General features: G+C 42.9%; 2 protein-coding genes across 6 annotated transcripts in view; both read left to right on the forward strand.

Moving 5' to 3' along the window:
- Positions 1-17,573, forward strand: part of MSRA (methionine sulfoxide reductase A) — a 373,391-nt gene that overhangs the window by 176,683 nt on the left and 179,135 nt on the right. For all 5 annotated transcript variants that reach the window (XM_067040008.1, XM_059071369.2, XM_067040010.1 and 2 more), the window contains one exon: positions 3,133-3,252. In XM_067040008.1, the coding sequence (XP_066896109.1) occupies positions 3,133-3,252 (120 nt within the window). The remainder of the gene's footprint in view (positions 1-3,132; positions 3,253-17,573) is intronic.
- Positions 13,258-14,582, forward strand: LOC136794658 (putative protein FAM47C). Its single transcript, XM_067040129.1, has 4 exons — positions 13,258-13,268; positions 13,832-13,888; positions 14,159-14,248; positions 14,453-14,582. Exons 1-4 carry the CDS (start codon positions 13,258-13,260, stop codon positions 14,580-14,582), a joined length of 288 nt encoding a protein of 95 aa, XP_066896230.1.

Raw genomic sequence — 17,573 nt, forward strand, 5'->3', positions numbered from 1 at the left:
TTAAACATAAAAGGAATAAATTTTTGTTTGGTCATTTTAAGTTTTATATCAATAAATGTTTGTTTGGTCATTTTAAGTTCTATATCATGAGGATGTAGTGAAGACGTAAAAGATATAGACTCTGGGGCCGTCTGTGTGGTACTATAGACATGGTCAGGATAGGCCGGTTGCTAAAATAGCCCTTTATATACCACGTGTGGAGAATACTGAAGGCGTGCAGTACTCTTCGGTACCATCACTGTTAGTCGCGGTGAGATACAGAAATATTTTATTCGGTGAACTCCGCAGATTTCTGAACTTCAGGGGCTATGGTGCCTCAGCTTGGCACACCGCACGGCTCCTGGATGCCTTTGTGGCCTTTTATGTTCAGTAACGCTGCCCAGCTCCTTTTCTACCTGTCCTTCTCCAGAGATTCCCTGTCATCGTTCCTGTGATGGTTAATTTTATGTGTCGACTTGGCTTGGCTAAGGGATGCCCAGAAAGCCGGTAACACATCATTTCTGGGTGTGTCTGTGAGCGTTTCTGGAAGAGATTAGCATTTGAATCAGTGCACTGAGTAGATCAACCTCACCAGGGTGGGCAGGCACCATCCAAACCATTGCGGGTCTGCACGGGACCAAATGGTAGAGGCAGGGGGAGTTCACTCTCTCTGCTTGAGCTGGGACACCCGTCTCCTCCTGTCCTTGAGCGTCAGTACTCCTGGTTGTCAGGCCTTCAGACTTAGACTGGGATTCACATCATTGCTTCTCAGGCTTTCAGGTTTGGACTAGAATTATAGTGCCACCTTTCCTGGGCCTCCAGCTTGCAGACTGTAGCTCATGGGACGCCTCAGCCTCCATAACTGTGAGAGCCAATTCATCATAATGAATCTCTCTTTATATATATATATATATATATTTGTATAAATCCCGTTGGTTCTGTTTCTTTGGAGACCCCTGACTAATATAATTCCCTCATCCCAGGAATGCAGGGAGGTAGAATTAGCAGTGAATCCTTGTTTCAGAGACTTGAGGATTGTCAATTTTAGTAAATACTCAGTAAATATTTAGTTATATTCACTAGCAGCACACAATTCACTTGTAAACAGGAAAAATGGTATCTAGTGGTGTGTAACTTGAACAATGCATATGCTTATGTTTTTCCTTGAATTTTTGTCTTTCCCTTAAAAATGTATGTATTTTTTATTCTTAAAGTAATGTAGGGACTTCCCTGGTGGCACAGTGGTTAAGAATCCACCTGCCAATGTAGGGGACATGGGTTTGAGCCCTGTTCCAGGAAGATCCCACATGCCGCGGGGCAACTCAGCCTGTGCGCCACAAGTACTGAGCCTGCACTCTAGAACCCACGAGCCACAACTACTGAGCCCGCGTGCCACAACTACTGAAGCCCGCGTGCCACAACTACTGAAGCCCGTGCACCTAGAGCCCATGCTCTGCAACAAGAGAAGCCACCGCAGTGAGAAACCCGCACACCACAATGAAGAGTAGCCCCCGCTCGCCTCAACTAGAGAAAGCCCGCACACAGCACTGAAGACCCAACACAGACAAAAAAAAAAAAAAAAATATATATATATATATATATATATTCCTGGCTTCTGAAAAAAATAATAAAATAATGTAAATCTATTGCATACAAACTTGAAAAATGAAAAAAATATTTGTATATTGTCACTGCTGTAATATAATAATGATTATGATTTTATATGTTTCTAGTCTATTTTGGTATGAATTTTTTTCATACTTTTGTAATAAAAACATGCATATAACTGTGATTTTCCCTTTTAAATTTAGCCTTAGGTAATTATGATATAATGGTATACATATTTCCATATTGCATTGTTATCACAATAGTAATTTTTTTACTGCATTAAACTTCATCATTTGGCTCTATCATATTTTTTAACGGTTAACCTACTTTTGGTTAGTATGTTTCCCATCACAGTTGAGCAAATATATTTTCCATAATGTATAACATCGTGCACATTTCTTTTTGGTTGTTGCTCTGAATTCTTAAAGTACTATATGAACAAGTCTCAAGAATTTCAGTAAACTTCTATCTAATTTTCCTTTTAGCTCTGTCATCGAATCTAGCAAATCTAGTGATTGTTAAAGTAGGAGGAATATATTAATTTGCCAACTGTTGTTCTACCCACGATCTTAATTATATGTGACTTAATAAAGCCATGTGAAACTTGAGTGAGGCAGTAATCTTGTGTACATCTAGGAACTGACCACAGAATAGCAGTTGTGGACAGTTTAGAAACTCATGGTAGAAAAATAAAGATTCTGTATCTGGAGCCCAGGAAAAGTGATGCAGCATTTTAGATGTGTGTAAGTATGTGCATCCTTGGGAGATGGTTCTTAGTTTTCATCATATGTTCAAAGGAATCCAATAACTAACCACTGGTGTGAGCACAATGCTTGCTAGTTGAATGGAATGCCATTTTTGTGAGTTTCTTTATTTGTTGTTCCGTCTTTCCCTGCCTTCCCCTGTCTCTCTTTCCTTATTATGTTCAGTACTCTAACTCAGAAAAAGGTTCTTTCTGGTGAGCAGCAATTTATCACATGAAAGTTTCTAATGACTTTAAAAATTAAAAAAAAAACTGAACCCATGTGAAATCGTTACTCAAATACTGTGTCAATCTGTTTTGATTTGAGGAAGTTTTCCCATTTAAATCAGTAATTTAGTGTTGCCTTCCTTTGTTAGAATTTTTAAAGAAAACACGACCAGGATGCTGATCATTAAATAAATTTCTACTATTCCTACAACTTACTATGTTTTGACAAGTCCATAATGAACTGAGTGTGGAAATCATTCATCAAATGCAGTTCTCCTTTTGCTGTGTTATTTCAAAAGGTATAGCTTTACTAACTCCATTAAAATTTGAGGCTTTCTAAATTTTTGCACAACTAAAGCAAAGAGATATTCTGTGAAAATAACCTTAAATAAAATTCTTTTTAGATGTTAAAAACTCTACTTCTTTAAAAGATAAAATCTTAGTCATTTTTGATTACCAGATGACAGGAACAACTTCTCTTTTCTAGTGTTACAGGGCTTCTGATATGCAATGACCACCTTGTTTTTGATAAAGGATTAATCATTATCATAATTTTTTTTTTTTTTTTTTTTTAGGAATGGGCTGTTTCTGGGGAGCTGAAAGGAAATTCTGGAACCTGAAAGGAGTATATTCAACTCAAGTTGGTTATGCAGGAGGCTACACTCCCAATCCTACTTATGAAGAAGTCTGCTCAGGTAGGAAGAATTTGCTCTATCATATAAGGAACAAGGGCGGACTTGTCCCTGCTGGCGGATGACAGGATCTTTAAAATGGAAATAATTTTTTGTGTGTTTTCTCAGTCTTCTCTTGCCCGTTTCTATAAATATACTTGCTGGCCTTTCACTTCATATTTTTAGAAGATAATAGACTTCCTACGGAATGTGTCGTTCAGCTTTTGTTGCGGAAAAATCACCCTGAAACTTAATCGCTAAAACAGTCGTTTGTTACCTTATGATTCTGTGGGTCAGCAATTTAGACTCAGCTCAGCCTGGTGGTTCTTCTGGTTTCATCTGGGTCCATTCATGCGATTCCAGTCGACTGGTGGGTTGTCTGGGGGCTGGCTGGTCTTTGATGGCTTCACTCATACCTCTGGGTGTTGCTGCTGGCTGTCACTTCCTCTTGCCTGGGGTAATGGGGATGATGGGATGTAATGTATGTCTTCACACACTGGCCTGGGTGAGTTCACGTGATGGTGGATGCAGAGATTAGGAGCAGTAAGAGAGGACAAGCACCATCTCCTAGTACTTTTCAAGTCTCTGAGTCACACTTACTATTGGTCCCATTGGCCAAAGCAGGTCACATGGTCTAGCCCAGAATCTGTGTGGGAGGGACTTCTCAAAGGCAGGTGTACAGGGAGATGTGAAGAAATTGGGACCATCGCCACATCACCCTATCACCTGGGACAAATGTGTCATATACCAGACTTGTTTTCTTGAGGGAAAGACACTAAAAATCAGGCTATAATGAAGGGATTGGCAAACTGTGGCTTGCAGGCTAAATCCTGCCTGCTGCCTGTTTATATAAACTTTTTTTTTTTTTAAACACAGACATGACTCTTTATTTATGTTATCTGTGAATGTTTTCATGCCACAGTTGCAGTTGAGTGGATGCATCTGAGACAGTATGGCCTGTGAAACCTAAAATGTTTACGATCCGGCCCTTTACAGAAAAATATTTGCTGACTGGGATAGGCAGTTGCCTCCATGGCAAATTCTAGCTCAATTACCTGATAACCTTTTTAGAATTTGTTTTGTTTTGTTATTTCTGGCCTTCAAGGATTTCCTTTTACCTTTCTGCCAGCTCTGGTCGCATTTAAAACACATTATTTTTCTCTTCAAAATTTTTTTTTCATTTTAAATATAAAAATGGTACATATTTAAGGTGTACAGCATGATACTTTGATACACATAGTGAAACGATTACTAATAGTCAAGCTAATTAACATACCCATCTTCTCATGTACTTTTTTTGTGTGGTGAGAGCACCTCTGATCTACTCTCTTAGCAAATTCCAAGTATACAATACAGTATTATTAAGTACAGTCACCATGCTGTACCTCGTATCTCTACAGTTAATTCATCTTACATAAATGAACATTTGTACCCTTTGACCAACATCTCCCCATTTCCCTGGTAACCACCATTCTACTCTCTGCTTCTGTGAGTTCGATTTTTTTAGACTCCACTTACAAGTGAGACGGTGCAGTATTTTTTTCTGTATCTAGTTTATTTCACTTAGCATAGCGTCCTACAGGCTCACTCATGTTGTTGCAAATGGCAGGATTTCCTTCACTTTTTTAGGCTGAATAGTATTCCGTTGTGTATGTGCCACATCTTCTTTATCCCTTCATTGATGGACATTTAGGTTGTTTCATACCTTGGCCATTGTGAATAATGCTACAGTGCACATGGGAGCACAGATGTCTCTTTAAGATACGGATTTCACTTCCTTTGTGTGTATACCCAGAAGAGAGGTTGCTGGATCGTATGATAGTTCTGTTTTGAATTTCTTGAGGCACATTCATACTGTAAAATACATTTTTAAAAAGAATATTTTATTTACTATCTTAAGAGTTCTTAATAGGGAGAGTTTATCTAATATACAGCCCACCACATTGACAGAAATGGGATTTTTAAAAAATATGTAAATAGTTTTATCATTTAAAAATAAAAGTTTGCATTGGTGTTATTTGTGGAGGGCCCTCTCAACTCTTTGAGGGCACTGCGAATGTAGGTGTGGGGGGAAATTGGAGTTTGGGAGTTTGTTCTATAAGGAGCGTGTCGATTTGTTTGCTACAATGTGAATTCCGATTTTGAAATGAAATTTGATCTGTGCAACAATGAAAATATCATGAAAATATACATATTCTTCTTTTTCTTGCTTCTGGAGAAGAACTGAAATATTCTGATCGGTGTTGAGAATGTAGAATATCGAACAAATACGTTAATGGTTAATCCATTTTTTCCTCTGCTTCTGTTTCAAAATTAAACAAATGCTTATGCAGAACTATAAATAGAGAGGTTCAGATGAACCCTGGAGATTGCCCAGGTGTATCCTCTTAAGTCTTAGGAATGGAAATGAATAGATTCCTTCCTGTAATTGCAGACATGTCTTAATAGCCTAAGAGAAAAAGTTGCTAAGAAAACCTCCAGATATCTACTGCTTATACTGTTAACCGTCTACCAGCAAAATGTTAATCATCAATTAGAATATCGTGGTCGCTGGTTTGCTCAGACTCTCTCCAATTCAGTTCTTCACCGTAACAAGAACAACATGATAATTGCCCTTTGTTGAACTCCTACCATGTGCCAGACACTGTAACAAGCACTTTTTGCACCTTTGCTTTTTTTTCCCATCTAATCTTTCAAAGAGCCCCATGAAGGGCCTCAGTTTCTGCTTTTTTACAGAGGGAGTGTTGAGGCTCAGAGAGAATAAGTAACTTACCCAAGGTCATATCTCCCGATCTCATTAGCTCTCAGCTCAAAACTTATGCCATTGACTGTGGTGTAAGTCACCCAGCTGTCATCACGGCCCAGCCAGTCTCCATCCACCTATTTATGCTTCCCTCCTCCACAGTCTCTTTCATGTATACTTTTGAATCTGTCGGTATGCTTTTTAATGATTATTGTAAGGAAAATACCAAGCAGTTTTTGGGGGTCTTTCTGATGTTTACAAGGAAAAAGGAAAAAACCCTTTTAAGATACAGTTCATGCAGACATCTGGTGCGTTAGAGGCCTGTAGCCACAGTGAAGTACAGAAACCACGGAGGTTGGTAAAGAACCCGCTATGTGATGTGAACACTACCTGCTAAGTTAGCGGTGGCATCCGGAAGCACGGTTGTCATGGAAACTTGTTCCTGATTGGAAAAAGATAGTTATAGGGTCTTATCCAGACTCAGAAGGAGAGATGATTTCTTTCCCCAGGCTTTTTTTTTGTTCTGATCATGAAAGGGAAAAACAAAAAGGCAGAGAGAGGCTGTGATAGAAAGGTCTCTCTAGCACAGAAGTGGTGGAGCCTTCAGATCCCTGGGAATAGCGGGGAAGGAGAACAAACAAGGTCCCCAGCTAATTAAAGATTTTTGACCAAGAAGAGGGATGGGGGAGACAGAAAGCAGGTTATACTGGCTAGGCCTCCCTACTGGGGCCTCAGGTGCTCAAAGCCTTGTTGAACAAGTCAGCCCTGGAGGGGTCTGCCTTGCAAGAAAGAAAAACCCAGGCTCTGCTAAGATGTATAATCATTGCTGAGGTTTCATGTGAGAGAAATACTAGTCTATGCCCCAGTATTTGCATTAATTTCCAAATTGCTTACTCTTGTGTTTGCAATTAAGCTTGTAAAAGTTTGGTCACAACCAGGAGTCTTTTGTAAAGGTATTCCTTTCTTCCTTCCTTCCTGCCTTCCTTCAAGAAAAGAAGCCCAAGGACCTGGATTGTGTGGCAACTGCCTTCTCTCACAGAGCAGGACGCCTGAGCCTGAGGTGCCATTGGGTTTTTTGGGGGGGCAGATGCCAGAATAATAGGGCTTTCACTCAGGAAGGGGTTCTCAAAACCCACTGGGCTAGCTTTACCACTCCCTTCTACCCTGACCGATCATCTGGGAGATGCTTCCAGAGTCAGAACTTGTGTCAGAGCTTCCCCAAGTATTGTCTTGGCGAACAGATTGGTGGACACAAGCCATGGAACCAGAACCATTGGCTGAACTTGGTCATGCCTGCTTGCTAGTGGGTATGCATGTGAATGTGAAAGCAGGTGTGTGTCCAGACAGGCTGCATATTAATGTCTGAGTGGTGTTTCCATGTGGCTACAGATGGGCCAGTGATTGGAGTTGTGCTTCGGCACGTGGAAAAGACATATGACTTCTAGTAACAGCCAGGAGAGGAGGTGGCCCCTACGGTGACATTCATTAATGGCTCACCAAGGGGTCTGTTACATGCTGGGTGATCTGTGAGAGTCTAGAGCCTAACGCATGTAGAAGACCCACGGGGAAAACAGTTCCTCAAGCATTTGCAAAGTTGCCTTTTGGGAATGAAGTATAAAATAAGCCTGTAATGCATCAGAGCCAAGATAGGCAATCACTTAGAAGAGAGCTTGGCTTCTGGGTCTTTGGGACCTCAGAGTAACCTGACGGAATGCCCCTGACGTATGTAAAAGGAAAAGAAGAGAACCTTAGCAGGGAGGCTGGTCAGCCAGGTCCGCCAGGCTGGCCTGGGAAAGGGGAGGTTCTGCTGGCCCCGCCACGGGTTGCCCTGTAAGGTTTGGCTGCTGGACAAACTCCCAGAGCCTGACACCATGACACTTTTAAGTTCTATCACTAACTCATCTTGTTCTGGTACACACTCTGTAGAAAATTCTCGTCTTTTGTCCCCCCGTGGAGATTATTTACAGGAAGAGAATGCAAGGAGACCAGGTCAGCCAGACAGTTCTACTTCTCATTTCAAATTCAATGAAATGCTATTCTGAGATGTATATCTCAGTCTATTGTGAGTTTAGTCTACACAGGTCATTCTCTCCATATTCAATTAACCTTGGGTTACATTCAGTGTAGAAATGGAATTTGGCCTTCAGAGCCGAGAGTCAGAAGCCTGACTGCCATGATTTTCCAAAGGCTGTGATTGTCTCCTTGCATTTCCCTAGAGACTCCGCGTCCCTCACACGTCCATCATTTCATTTAAACCTGTTTTAAAAGTGACCACCCTCCTATAATAGGCACTTAAACTTCCTTTTCTCAGATTCATCAATTAGCGCTGGAGCTCACAGAATGAGAAACTTGCATCTCTCATGTATTTTAGGCCTGAATTCTGAGTCCTCTGAGAGCTGCCCGCCACCAGCTCCTGCACCAAGAACCCAGTCTCAGCTTGGATGCAGGGTAGCATTGCTCACAGCCACTGTTTGGCTACTGTTTCTTGTTGTGTCTCAGATCTGTCTCTAAGATATGTGCTGAGAAGTAATTTAAGTCTTAGTGGCCATCATTCTGTTCCTGAAATGATTTCCAAGGATTCATTCATTCACATGGTATTCCTTAACAGCTCAGTGTATGCCTGGCACTGGAGAACCCATAAAAACCTGGAAGGGAACAGCCAGGAAGAGCCTAAATTTCGTGTAGGCTTTCTTGAATTAAATTCACCGTTGCTTGGGAATGTACTGCATGCCAGACATTGTACCAGGTACTTCATATCATTGTATGCGATACCAAGTTGAAAACTGCTAGTACCTGTCTTCCAGAATTCTTTCTCTATAGTTAAATGAAAGCTTGATCTTTCACATTTAAAGAGTTGTGCTGACCCTGGCTTTAGACACACACACATACACACACACACACACACACACACATACACACACACCACATTTGTTATGCAAACCAACTGATTAACTGGCATGCTGTTGCTTTCCTACGTTGATTTTAGAAGTAATTGAGCTATTCAGTTTCTTGAATACCCTGATAGAGAATTATTCTTACATTTTATAATAACGACTACACAGATGAAAATATGAAAAGACATTCTGCAATGGATAAGCATTCTGGGTTAATTTCAGTGCATTAGCCTAATACACAAATAACCCCATTTCTGGCAAGAAAACCCGGGATGTTCATTCACTGGGTAATATCTTTTCGTATTTTGCTTACAGATGTTCAGAACAATTCCATGTTTATCAGTCTATTCAAAAGCTTTTAGAAATCTGCACAGCCAAGTGGCACCACAACGAGAAGCGTGAAAGGGACTGTACAACTTTCTCTCATAAGAGAGCTTTATACAGTCACCATGGAAAATCTGAGGCCCAGACGCTTTGCTTTATCAACAGAATACTCTGGTGGCTTTTCAGGCAGCATGTTTGGTAGAAGTCCCAAGCAGGAGCCAGGGTTTGGGAGGAGCAGGGAGTGGGAGGCTCCTGTCACCTTCCGGTGGTGTCCATGCCGAGGCTGTACCACTCTTTGGACTCAGCTGCCTCTCTTGTAAAATGGGGGCAGTGCTGCTTTATGAAGCCCATAGGGTTGTGGTGAGGTTCTTATTTGAAAATAAAATTATTTCATACTGGGAGTAGGAAATCCAGGACATAAGCTTTCTATCACTCTAGCTCTTGGGTATATTAAAGATAAAAGGGATGGGTCAGGAAGCATCGCTTGGCAGGGGCCTGGGCTCAGCCCACAGAACGTGCACGCGGTGCAACAAGCGGAAGCCGTTTTCTTCTTTTTCTCTTCTGTGTTCTCAGTAGGTCATATCCACCCCCCTCGCCAAATGCAAATCCTTATTTCCTCGATGCTTCAGAGCTCTAACAAAGCATTGAATAATTTCCCCACTAATATAAAAAAACTCAATATACTTTTTTAGTTTGACAATTTCTGAAGTGTTTGGGTGGATGTGCATGTCTAGGTATCTTGCATGAGATTAATGACCCCATTCTTTTTCAAAGTAGTGATGAGTTCTGTTATTAGCAGATTTTACCAAGCAATGTAAAACTCTTTCTAAATTCCTCGCAGACTACATTAAATCTCTCTTTAGTGCATAGTAAGTCTTATTGTACTCTTTTCAATGTCAGTCAAGGTAAATTACTAAGTTATTGACATATCCCTGAAAATGCCAGAATTCTGGTGTTCACTTCTTGCTATAAGCAATTTGATCACTTTTTGCTCCTCTTATATTAGACATAAAATTAACCTTGAACTTGTAGCAGGCAGGGTGAAAATGCTTACCTCTCTCAAACCACCAGACAGAAAGCAAGGCCCGAGGTCAGGGGTCCTGTGACTCCTAGTTATAACCTGGGTTCTAGGACCAAATACAACTTCTCCATGAGCTATTCCAACTGAATAGCTCATGCCCTTTTAAGTGAGGATGGCGATCAAGAATTCAAAGTGGGGCTTCCCTGGTGGCGCAGTGGTTGGGAGTCCACCTGCCGATGCAGGGGACGTGGGTTCGTGGCTCGGTCCGGGAAGATCCCACGTGCCGCGGAGCGGCTGGGCCCGTGAGCCATGGCCACTGGGCCTCTGCGTCCGGAGCCTGTGCTCCGCGACGGGAGAGGCCACAGCGGTGAGAGGCCCGCGTACCACCAAAAAAAAAAAAAAAAAGAGTTCAAAGTGGGGGTGGCTGTTGAGTTTGAATTAAAATTTTGAGAGATCAGTTATCATTTCAGTTAGGCTGGATTTTTTTTTAAATTGAGTACTGGGTTTTTTTCATAGTTCTTATGTCTGCTGGATGCTCTCAGTGCTGTGTGCTATAGCCAGGAGCCGAGCTGAGGGTGTGACAGCAGAGCGTGCTGGAACCTCTCTTGTTAACCAATGTGCCGGCATCTCTCGTTTCTCCTGACCTTGGAGCCAGAAGGGAAGTCATTCGACCAGCAGGTGTTGTTGCCTTGCCCTCTTTCAGAGCTTCTGCAGGTCCGGTTTCCAGCCTGGGCTGTGGGCCGTGGGGCCTGCAGAGTTGGGAACAGTCTGCAGATCGATTTGTCCACCAGGCAGGTCCTGAAGGTCTGAGTAACCATCTCGGCTCACAGCTACTTCGGATTTTCAGTCTGCAAGGGAGACGACATTGTGAAAATGAAAGACACATTCATGCAAATCTTACTGAACTCAGAGCAGCTTTTGGTCTTCACCAGTGTGCCCTTCTTCCCTGGATTCTAGAACCCCAGAGCGCCTGTACTTGTGCAGAGGCGTGACAAGATCACATGATCTCTCGTGCTCACACAGCCGTGGAACCACCATGCTAATGGGTTGTCCAAAGTTGAAACAAAATATACATGCGCGCCCTTTGCTAGAGATATTTTGAGTTTGCTACAATAATTCAGTACAGCGTTAGACATCACAGAGGAGGAAGAAGATATTTCTATAGCTTCAGAGGGCTGACAGCTGGCAAACACCAAAACATGAGGCAGCACAAGACCTCCCTCCTCAGGTGGTGAAGGAAGCATTCATGCCTTTCCTTCCCTGTCGGGTTTAGCAGCCAAAGACTCCAGTATGTCACTGTCTGTTGTTTGTCATTTAAGAGGAGAGGTGGCAAATGAATTTTGACTCTTTGTGGAGTATCTGAAGATACTGCATGTTTAGTATATTCTTCATATGTCCTTGATGTTTTCATTTTCTCTAGGTTGTTTAGCTGTTCCATCACCTGTCATCTTGAGCAGCTTAATTCACTGCTGGGAACAGGTGTAGGGGTCAAAGATGAACAGACTGACAGACTCTAAGTAGTTAAATGTGTCAATATTTCAGCATATCTGATGGTAAAATTCGAATAGTCCAATTAAATGAAAAGGAACAATAAGAAAAACATTCTTTATACTCATCCAGTGCTAGAAATAAGTTGTTCTTTCATTGTTTCGGGATTATATTCTCAAGGATTTAGGAGGGAGGTGAAGAGGACTTTGCTATAGCAAGCAGTTCTTAAAACATAATTGCAAAAGCACTTGATGAATGTGGCTACACTGATATTTTCAAATCACATATAATGGAGCCATAATGTAATATGAGAAAAAAACCCTTATAGGGGGTTGAGCTTCTCTAGGAATTTTATGTGATACTTTGGGTCTTAATTACTTCATAATGACTGGCAATTTTCAAGCCTGAGAATTAGTTTTATTTATTTCTTTTTCCTTTCCTCCTTCCTTCCTTCCTTCCTTCCTCCCTCCCTCCCTCTCTCTCTCTCTTTCATTCATTCTTTCTTTCTTTCTTTCTTTCTTTCTTTCTTTCTTTCTTTCTTTCTTTCTTTCTTTCTTTCTTTCTTTCTTCCTTTCTTTTTCTTTCTTTCTTGTCTAAGTTACATTAAAAATAAATATCTGGGTCAATTGCTGTCCCATCTGCCAAGTTGAAACTGCAAGGGACTCGTATGAAAACACAATCGCCCATCATGTGAGCGAATCACCAAGTAGGAATGGAGCAGCTTCCGAAGAGGTCACTGCTGTGGGCCAGGCTTGCCTCGGATTTGCTGGGGCCTCATCAGCATGCAAATCAGTCACAGGCCACTGAGTCCTCTCAGCTGTGGGCCAAGCTTTGCTTAATAAATCCTGGGCTCTGATGCGTGGAATTGCAGGGTCTGTCCGGGGCGCCGAGGGACAGAGCCGCCTCAGCCTCTTCAGGCTTTGCACATGGGAGCCAGTGCCCCGTCTCTGGGGCAGAAGCTTCCTGCGGAGGATGCTTACCCACAACAAGGTCGGGCCCTCTTACTTGTAGCTGTCTCCTTCCTCTTCTTCTTGTCATATTCTCTCCCCGCTTCTCCTTCCCTTCACTGTGTTTCTTCTTCTTTCCTGTGGTTAAGGATACGTTGCTTTTCTATTCCAGTACTATTATAATTACAATAGTCCTAGAAAATCACAAGAACTGGTGACTTACCTGTTGCCCATCTTAGGTTTAGAACAGTTTATAACACAAAACTCTCAACAAATATTATTATAATAGTAGCTTATATTAATTGCTGGTTTATAAAATCTACAAAACATTTCCAGAGGCTGAGCTTTGTCACAGGCCTGTGAAATAGGGCAGTGTTGTTGCCTCCACTTACGAGGGTTGCAAAGCCCTCCGGAGCAGAAAGTTACTTGGAGTGTCACCCACTAGTTAGAGGTCCCAGCCGTCTCCTCTGATGGCGTTTCTTTTGAAGAAAACAGAGTTTGTATTTCAGACTGCGTCCTTCTAAGCTTTTTCTTTATGCATTTCCAATAAATGCATCTTCATATGCCTTTCTTGAGCATTTTAGGATACTTCAAAAGATATTAAGTTAAGCAATGAAGTTCTTGTAGGAATAAACTACATTTTAGAAAATGGTTTATTAAAAAACGTCTGGTGGTCCAAAACTATTTAGATGAAACTTGACCTATAGAAACATGGATTTCTTTTTCTTTTCATTGGATGTATCTTAGAGGCGATCTGTTTCAGTAAGTCTTGAGACTTTTGGTAAGCATTAGAATGTCTTCATCAGATAAAGATTTTGCACACAAGTCTATTATTAAAACATAGTGTCCAAGGTACTCTGATTAGTGGAGGGGGCGCCCCCTACACTGTCCTCGTTGTTCAGGCCAAGGAGGTGCTTCCTTGGGGCTAAGTCTAGAAGGCAGTTGAGGACCAGGGACGACTTCACCCTGGGCTGAAACATACATTGAAAAGGAGAAGACCACCCGACCACATCACGCACTAAAGGAGAAGACCTCCCGACCACATCACACACTTAAGGAGAAGACCTCCCGACCACATCACACACTTAAGGAGAAGACCTCCCGACCACATCACACACTTAAGGAGAAGACCTCCCGACCACATCACACACTTAAGTAGACCTCCCGACCACATCACACACTTAAGGAGAAGACCTCCCGACCACATCACACACTTAAGGAGAAGACCCCCCGACCGCATCACGCACTAAAGGAGAAGACCTCCCGACTGCATCACACACTTAAGGAGAAGACCTCCCGACCGCATCACACACTTAAGGAGAAGACCCCCCGACCGCATCACGCACTAAAGGAGAAGACCTCCCGACTGCATCACACACTTAAGGAGAAGACCTCCCGACCACATCACACACTTAAGGAGAAGACCTCCCGACCACATCACACACTTAAGTAGACCTCCCGACCGCATCACGCACTTAAGGAGAAGACCCCCCGACCGCATCACGCACTAAAGGAGAAGACCTCCCGACCACATCACACACTTAAGGAGAAGACCTCCCGACCACATCACACACTTAAGGAGAAGACCCCCCGACCGCATCACGCACTAAAGGAGAAGACCTCCCGACTGCATCACACACTTAAGGAGAAGACCTCCCGACCACATCACACACTTAAGTAGACCTCCCGACCACATCACACACTTAAGGAGAAGACCTCCCGACCACATCACACACTTAAGGAGAAGACCCCCCGACCGCATCACGCACTAAAGGAGAAGACCTCCCGACTGCATCACACACTTAAGGAGAAGACCCCCCGACCACATCACGCACTTAAGGAGAAGACCCCCCGACCGCATCACGCACTTAAGGAGAAGACCCCCCGACCACATCACACACTTAAGGAGAAGACCTCCCGACCACACTATGCACTAAAGGAGAAGACCCCCCGACCGCATCACGCACTAAAGGAGAAGACCCCCCGACCACATCACACACTTAAGGAGAAGACCTCCCGACCGCATCACACACTTAAGGAGAAGACCTCCCGACCACATCACACACTTAAGGAGAAGACCCCCCGACCGCATCACGCACTAAAGGAGAAGACCTCCCGACTGCATCACACACTTAAGGAGAAGACCTCCCGACCACATCACACACTTAAGGAGAAGACCTCCTGACCACATTACACACTTAAGGAGAAGACCTCCTCAACCACTTCATACACTAAAGGAGAAGACCTCCCGACCATGTCATACTCTAAAGGAGAGCTCTCCTCTCTGACCACATTCCACACTTGTGCCTGCTTTAAGGCTGCATACTGGAAGTTACAAAGTCCCCAGGATTGTCGGGGAGACCATCCAGAGAGAAAGTGCTGGAAGGCATGAGAATGGGGCCTTTTATTCTCTGCGTTCTCAGAGATATACCCAGGCACCAAGATGTACCCAGGAGCCCTAAGCATAAGCGTTTTTGTGTGAGTTCTGGGTCTCCCACCAGAGGCCCAGAGCCTCCAGTTTCTCCTAATCACTTGTCTCTGCCCATTTTGTTTCAGCTCTGGTGCCTTGAGCATATTTATTTTAAAGCCCTCCCTCCCCTCCTCCTTTCTGGAGGTAAGGAACTGTTGGCTACTGTCATACCCAGGCCCTGTCCCTGAACCTGCCTTGCTGCTAAAGGGGGGGTTGACAAAAAGTCACAGGTGCCTGAACTTGTGTATCTTTGTGCAGAAGAAAAAAGATTTGTCACCTTGTTTAAGGCTTGTTGAGTTGTGTTTGGTAGTTTGAAAATGCTCCAGGGAAAACCATCTGTCCACCTTGGAGAGTCAGCTTATATAATGGCTAAGCCACATCCTGGGGTGTGCAGGTGAGGTCGGCATGGGAAGAAGCTTCTGTTTTGGGCTCTTCAATAACATTTTTTAATTAATAAACTTTATCTTTTAGAGGAGTTTCAGGTTCGCAGCAAAATTAAGAGGAAGGTACAGAGATTGCCCATATACCGTCTGCCCCCGTCCCGTGGTCTCCCCTACTATTACCATGCCCACCACATGGTACATTTGTTACAGTTGATGACCCTACATTGACACATAACTATCACCCAGACTCCATAATTTGCATTACAGTTCACTCTTGGTGTTGTTCATTCTATGAGATTGAACAAATGTACGGTGACACGTATCACATAGCGTATATCTTATCTTCTGTTCTCTGACTTTGCCTTTGCAAATTGTGACTGCTGCTGTCCTGGGTTTTTCTCTTTGGGTTTGCGGCTTTGCTCTGCTCCCTGGTGTTCCTGACGTTGGCGCTTTCGGCTCTGCCCGCCTCACTCTTACTTCACGGATGGGTGGTTCTGTTGCTCATGGTTCTACTTTGTTATGCTCAGGTAACCTCAACACAGAAATTCCAGAAAGGGGGCCTGGACCTGTTTCCCTGAGATGCTGTAAGATACGGAAGTTCCAGAAAAGAAAAATATAACCTCGTTATTTCGGTTTGTTTCCAAATTTGGATCGGAGACAAACACTGCCCAGACAAAGTGGACACAATAACTGTAAGATCTGTCAGAATAAATGGCCAAGAAATGGGAGAAATCAGCGACTGTGTGTAGGTGAGTCATTGATGAATGAGGCTCACTCTGTAATTTGGACCAGTTGCAGCAGAATAAAAGCTCCTCTTCTAAGTGAAGAATCACACATGACAAACAAGCCAAAACTACTGAGTGCCACCGTGCCTGGGCCAGTTGTACAGGGCACAGAATTCTGGTTAGTGTTGAAAGTGGCGTGAAAAAGCTGCATGTAGCCCAAGATCCATGGAATAGAGAACCAGCAATGTTTCCTTTGCTCCTTAGGGCAGAGGAGGGGAGAGGGAGAACACCTCACAGCGCTAGCTGCGCGAGCACGTAAGCGAGACAGCTCCTGTGTCGACACGCGCAGATGTGCTGGTCACGTAACCTGAACTGAGGGCAACAGATGGACGATTCATTGCATGAATTGGGTAGCCAGGGACCTCAGTGCCTGCTGGGAAATCAAGGACCCATCAGGTTGATCTAATGACACCACACTTCGCCAGAGGTAGAACCAGGGTGCCGACCATCCAAAAGGGAAGTGGATAGCCATTTGCACTGGTGGGGAGAAAAACAAATGAAATTCAGTAAGAATAAAGGAAATCCCATCATCGGTGTGTACGTTTATAAAGCGTTTTTTGTCCGAGGACTTACTGTCTTTCGTTTGTCCTTGCAAGACCTGACCTTTTCACGTCACTTCTGAATGTTGTAAACATATGACATTCAGAGCACTGGAAGGGGAAATAATATTTGGGTGTTTGATATATATGCAAACTATATTTGAAATAAATTTTCTTAACCCTGAATTTTTACTCTAAGCACAAAGTGAAAAATACCTTTCTTGAAAAGAATTACAGAATTTGGTTCGGTTTTCAAAATCCAGTATGAGATGTAGAAAAGATGAAGCCTTCATTTAAAAAACAAAGAGTATTGAACTAAAACAAAAAAATAATTCTGTGTGACTCCTTTTATATTACTTTAATCGTGTACACCATAGCTGTAGTCAGCTCTGATGGTACTAACCTTTTCATGTGATGATGAAATGAATGAATTGGCATATTTTTAAGCTGCTACACACTCAGCACTTTTATATACATTTAGTAGGTGTGCACGCTCATGTTAGGGTCTCCGCTGAAGGCATTTAAAAACTCATCACCTACTCTGCGAAAGTCCCTGTGCCGGGTACGGTGGGAGGCAGGAGAGGTTAGTTGTTGTTTTCATGAAGGTGCACGTACATTGTAATAGGGAAGACCCTTTGTATTCTGTTACAAGGTAATCACTAAAGAGAGGTTGCCTATAAACTTAAATTATACATAATGGCCCATCTCTGGGAACCCTGTCTCCCAGGTAATGAACATTCAGCTAAAATAC

This window comes from Kogia breviceps, chromosome 8 (genome assembly GCF_026419965.1).
Source record: "Kogia breviceps isolate mKogBre1 chromosome 8, mKogBre1 haplotype 1, whole genome shotgun sequence".
Lineage (NCBI taxonomy): Eukaryota > Metazoa > Chordata > Mammalia > Artiodactyla > Physeteridae > Kogia > Kogia breviceps.

Bases quoted from the DNA above. Each gene is read 5' to 3' on its own strand.
- LOC136794658 (XM_067040129.1), top strand. The intron at 13,889-14,158 runs GCACTAAAGGAG...CACGCACTAAAG, and splicing joins AGACCCCCCGACCGCATCAC to GAGAAGACCTCCCGACCACA. The intron at 14,249-14,452 runs GCACTAAAGGAG...CACACACTTAAG, and splicing joins AGACCCCCCGACCGCATCAC to GAGAAGACCCCCCGACCACA.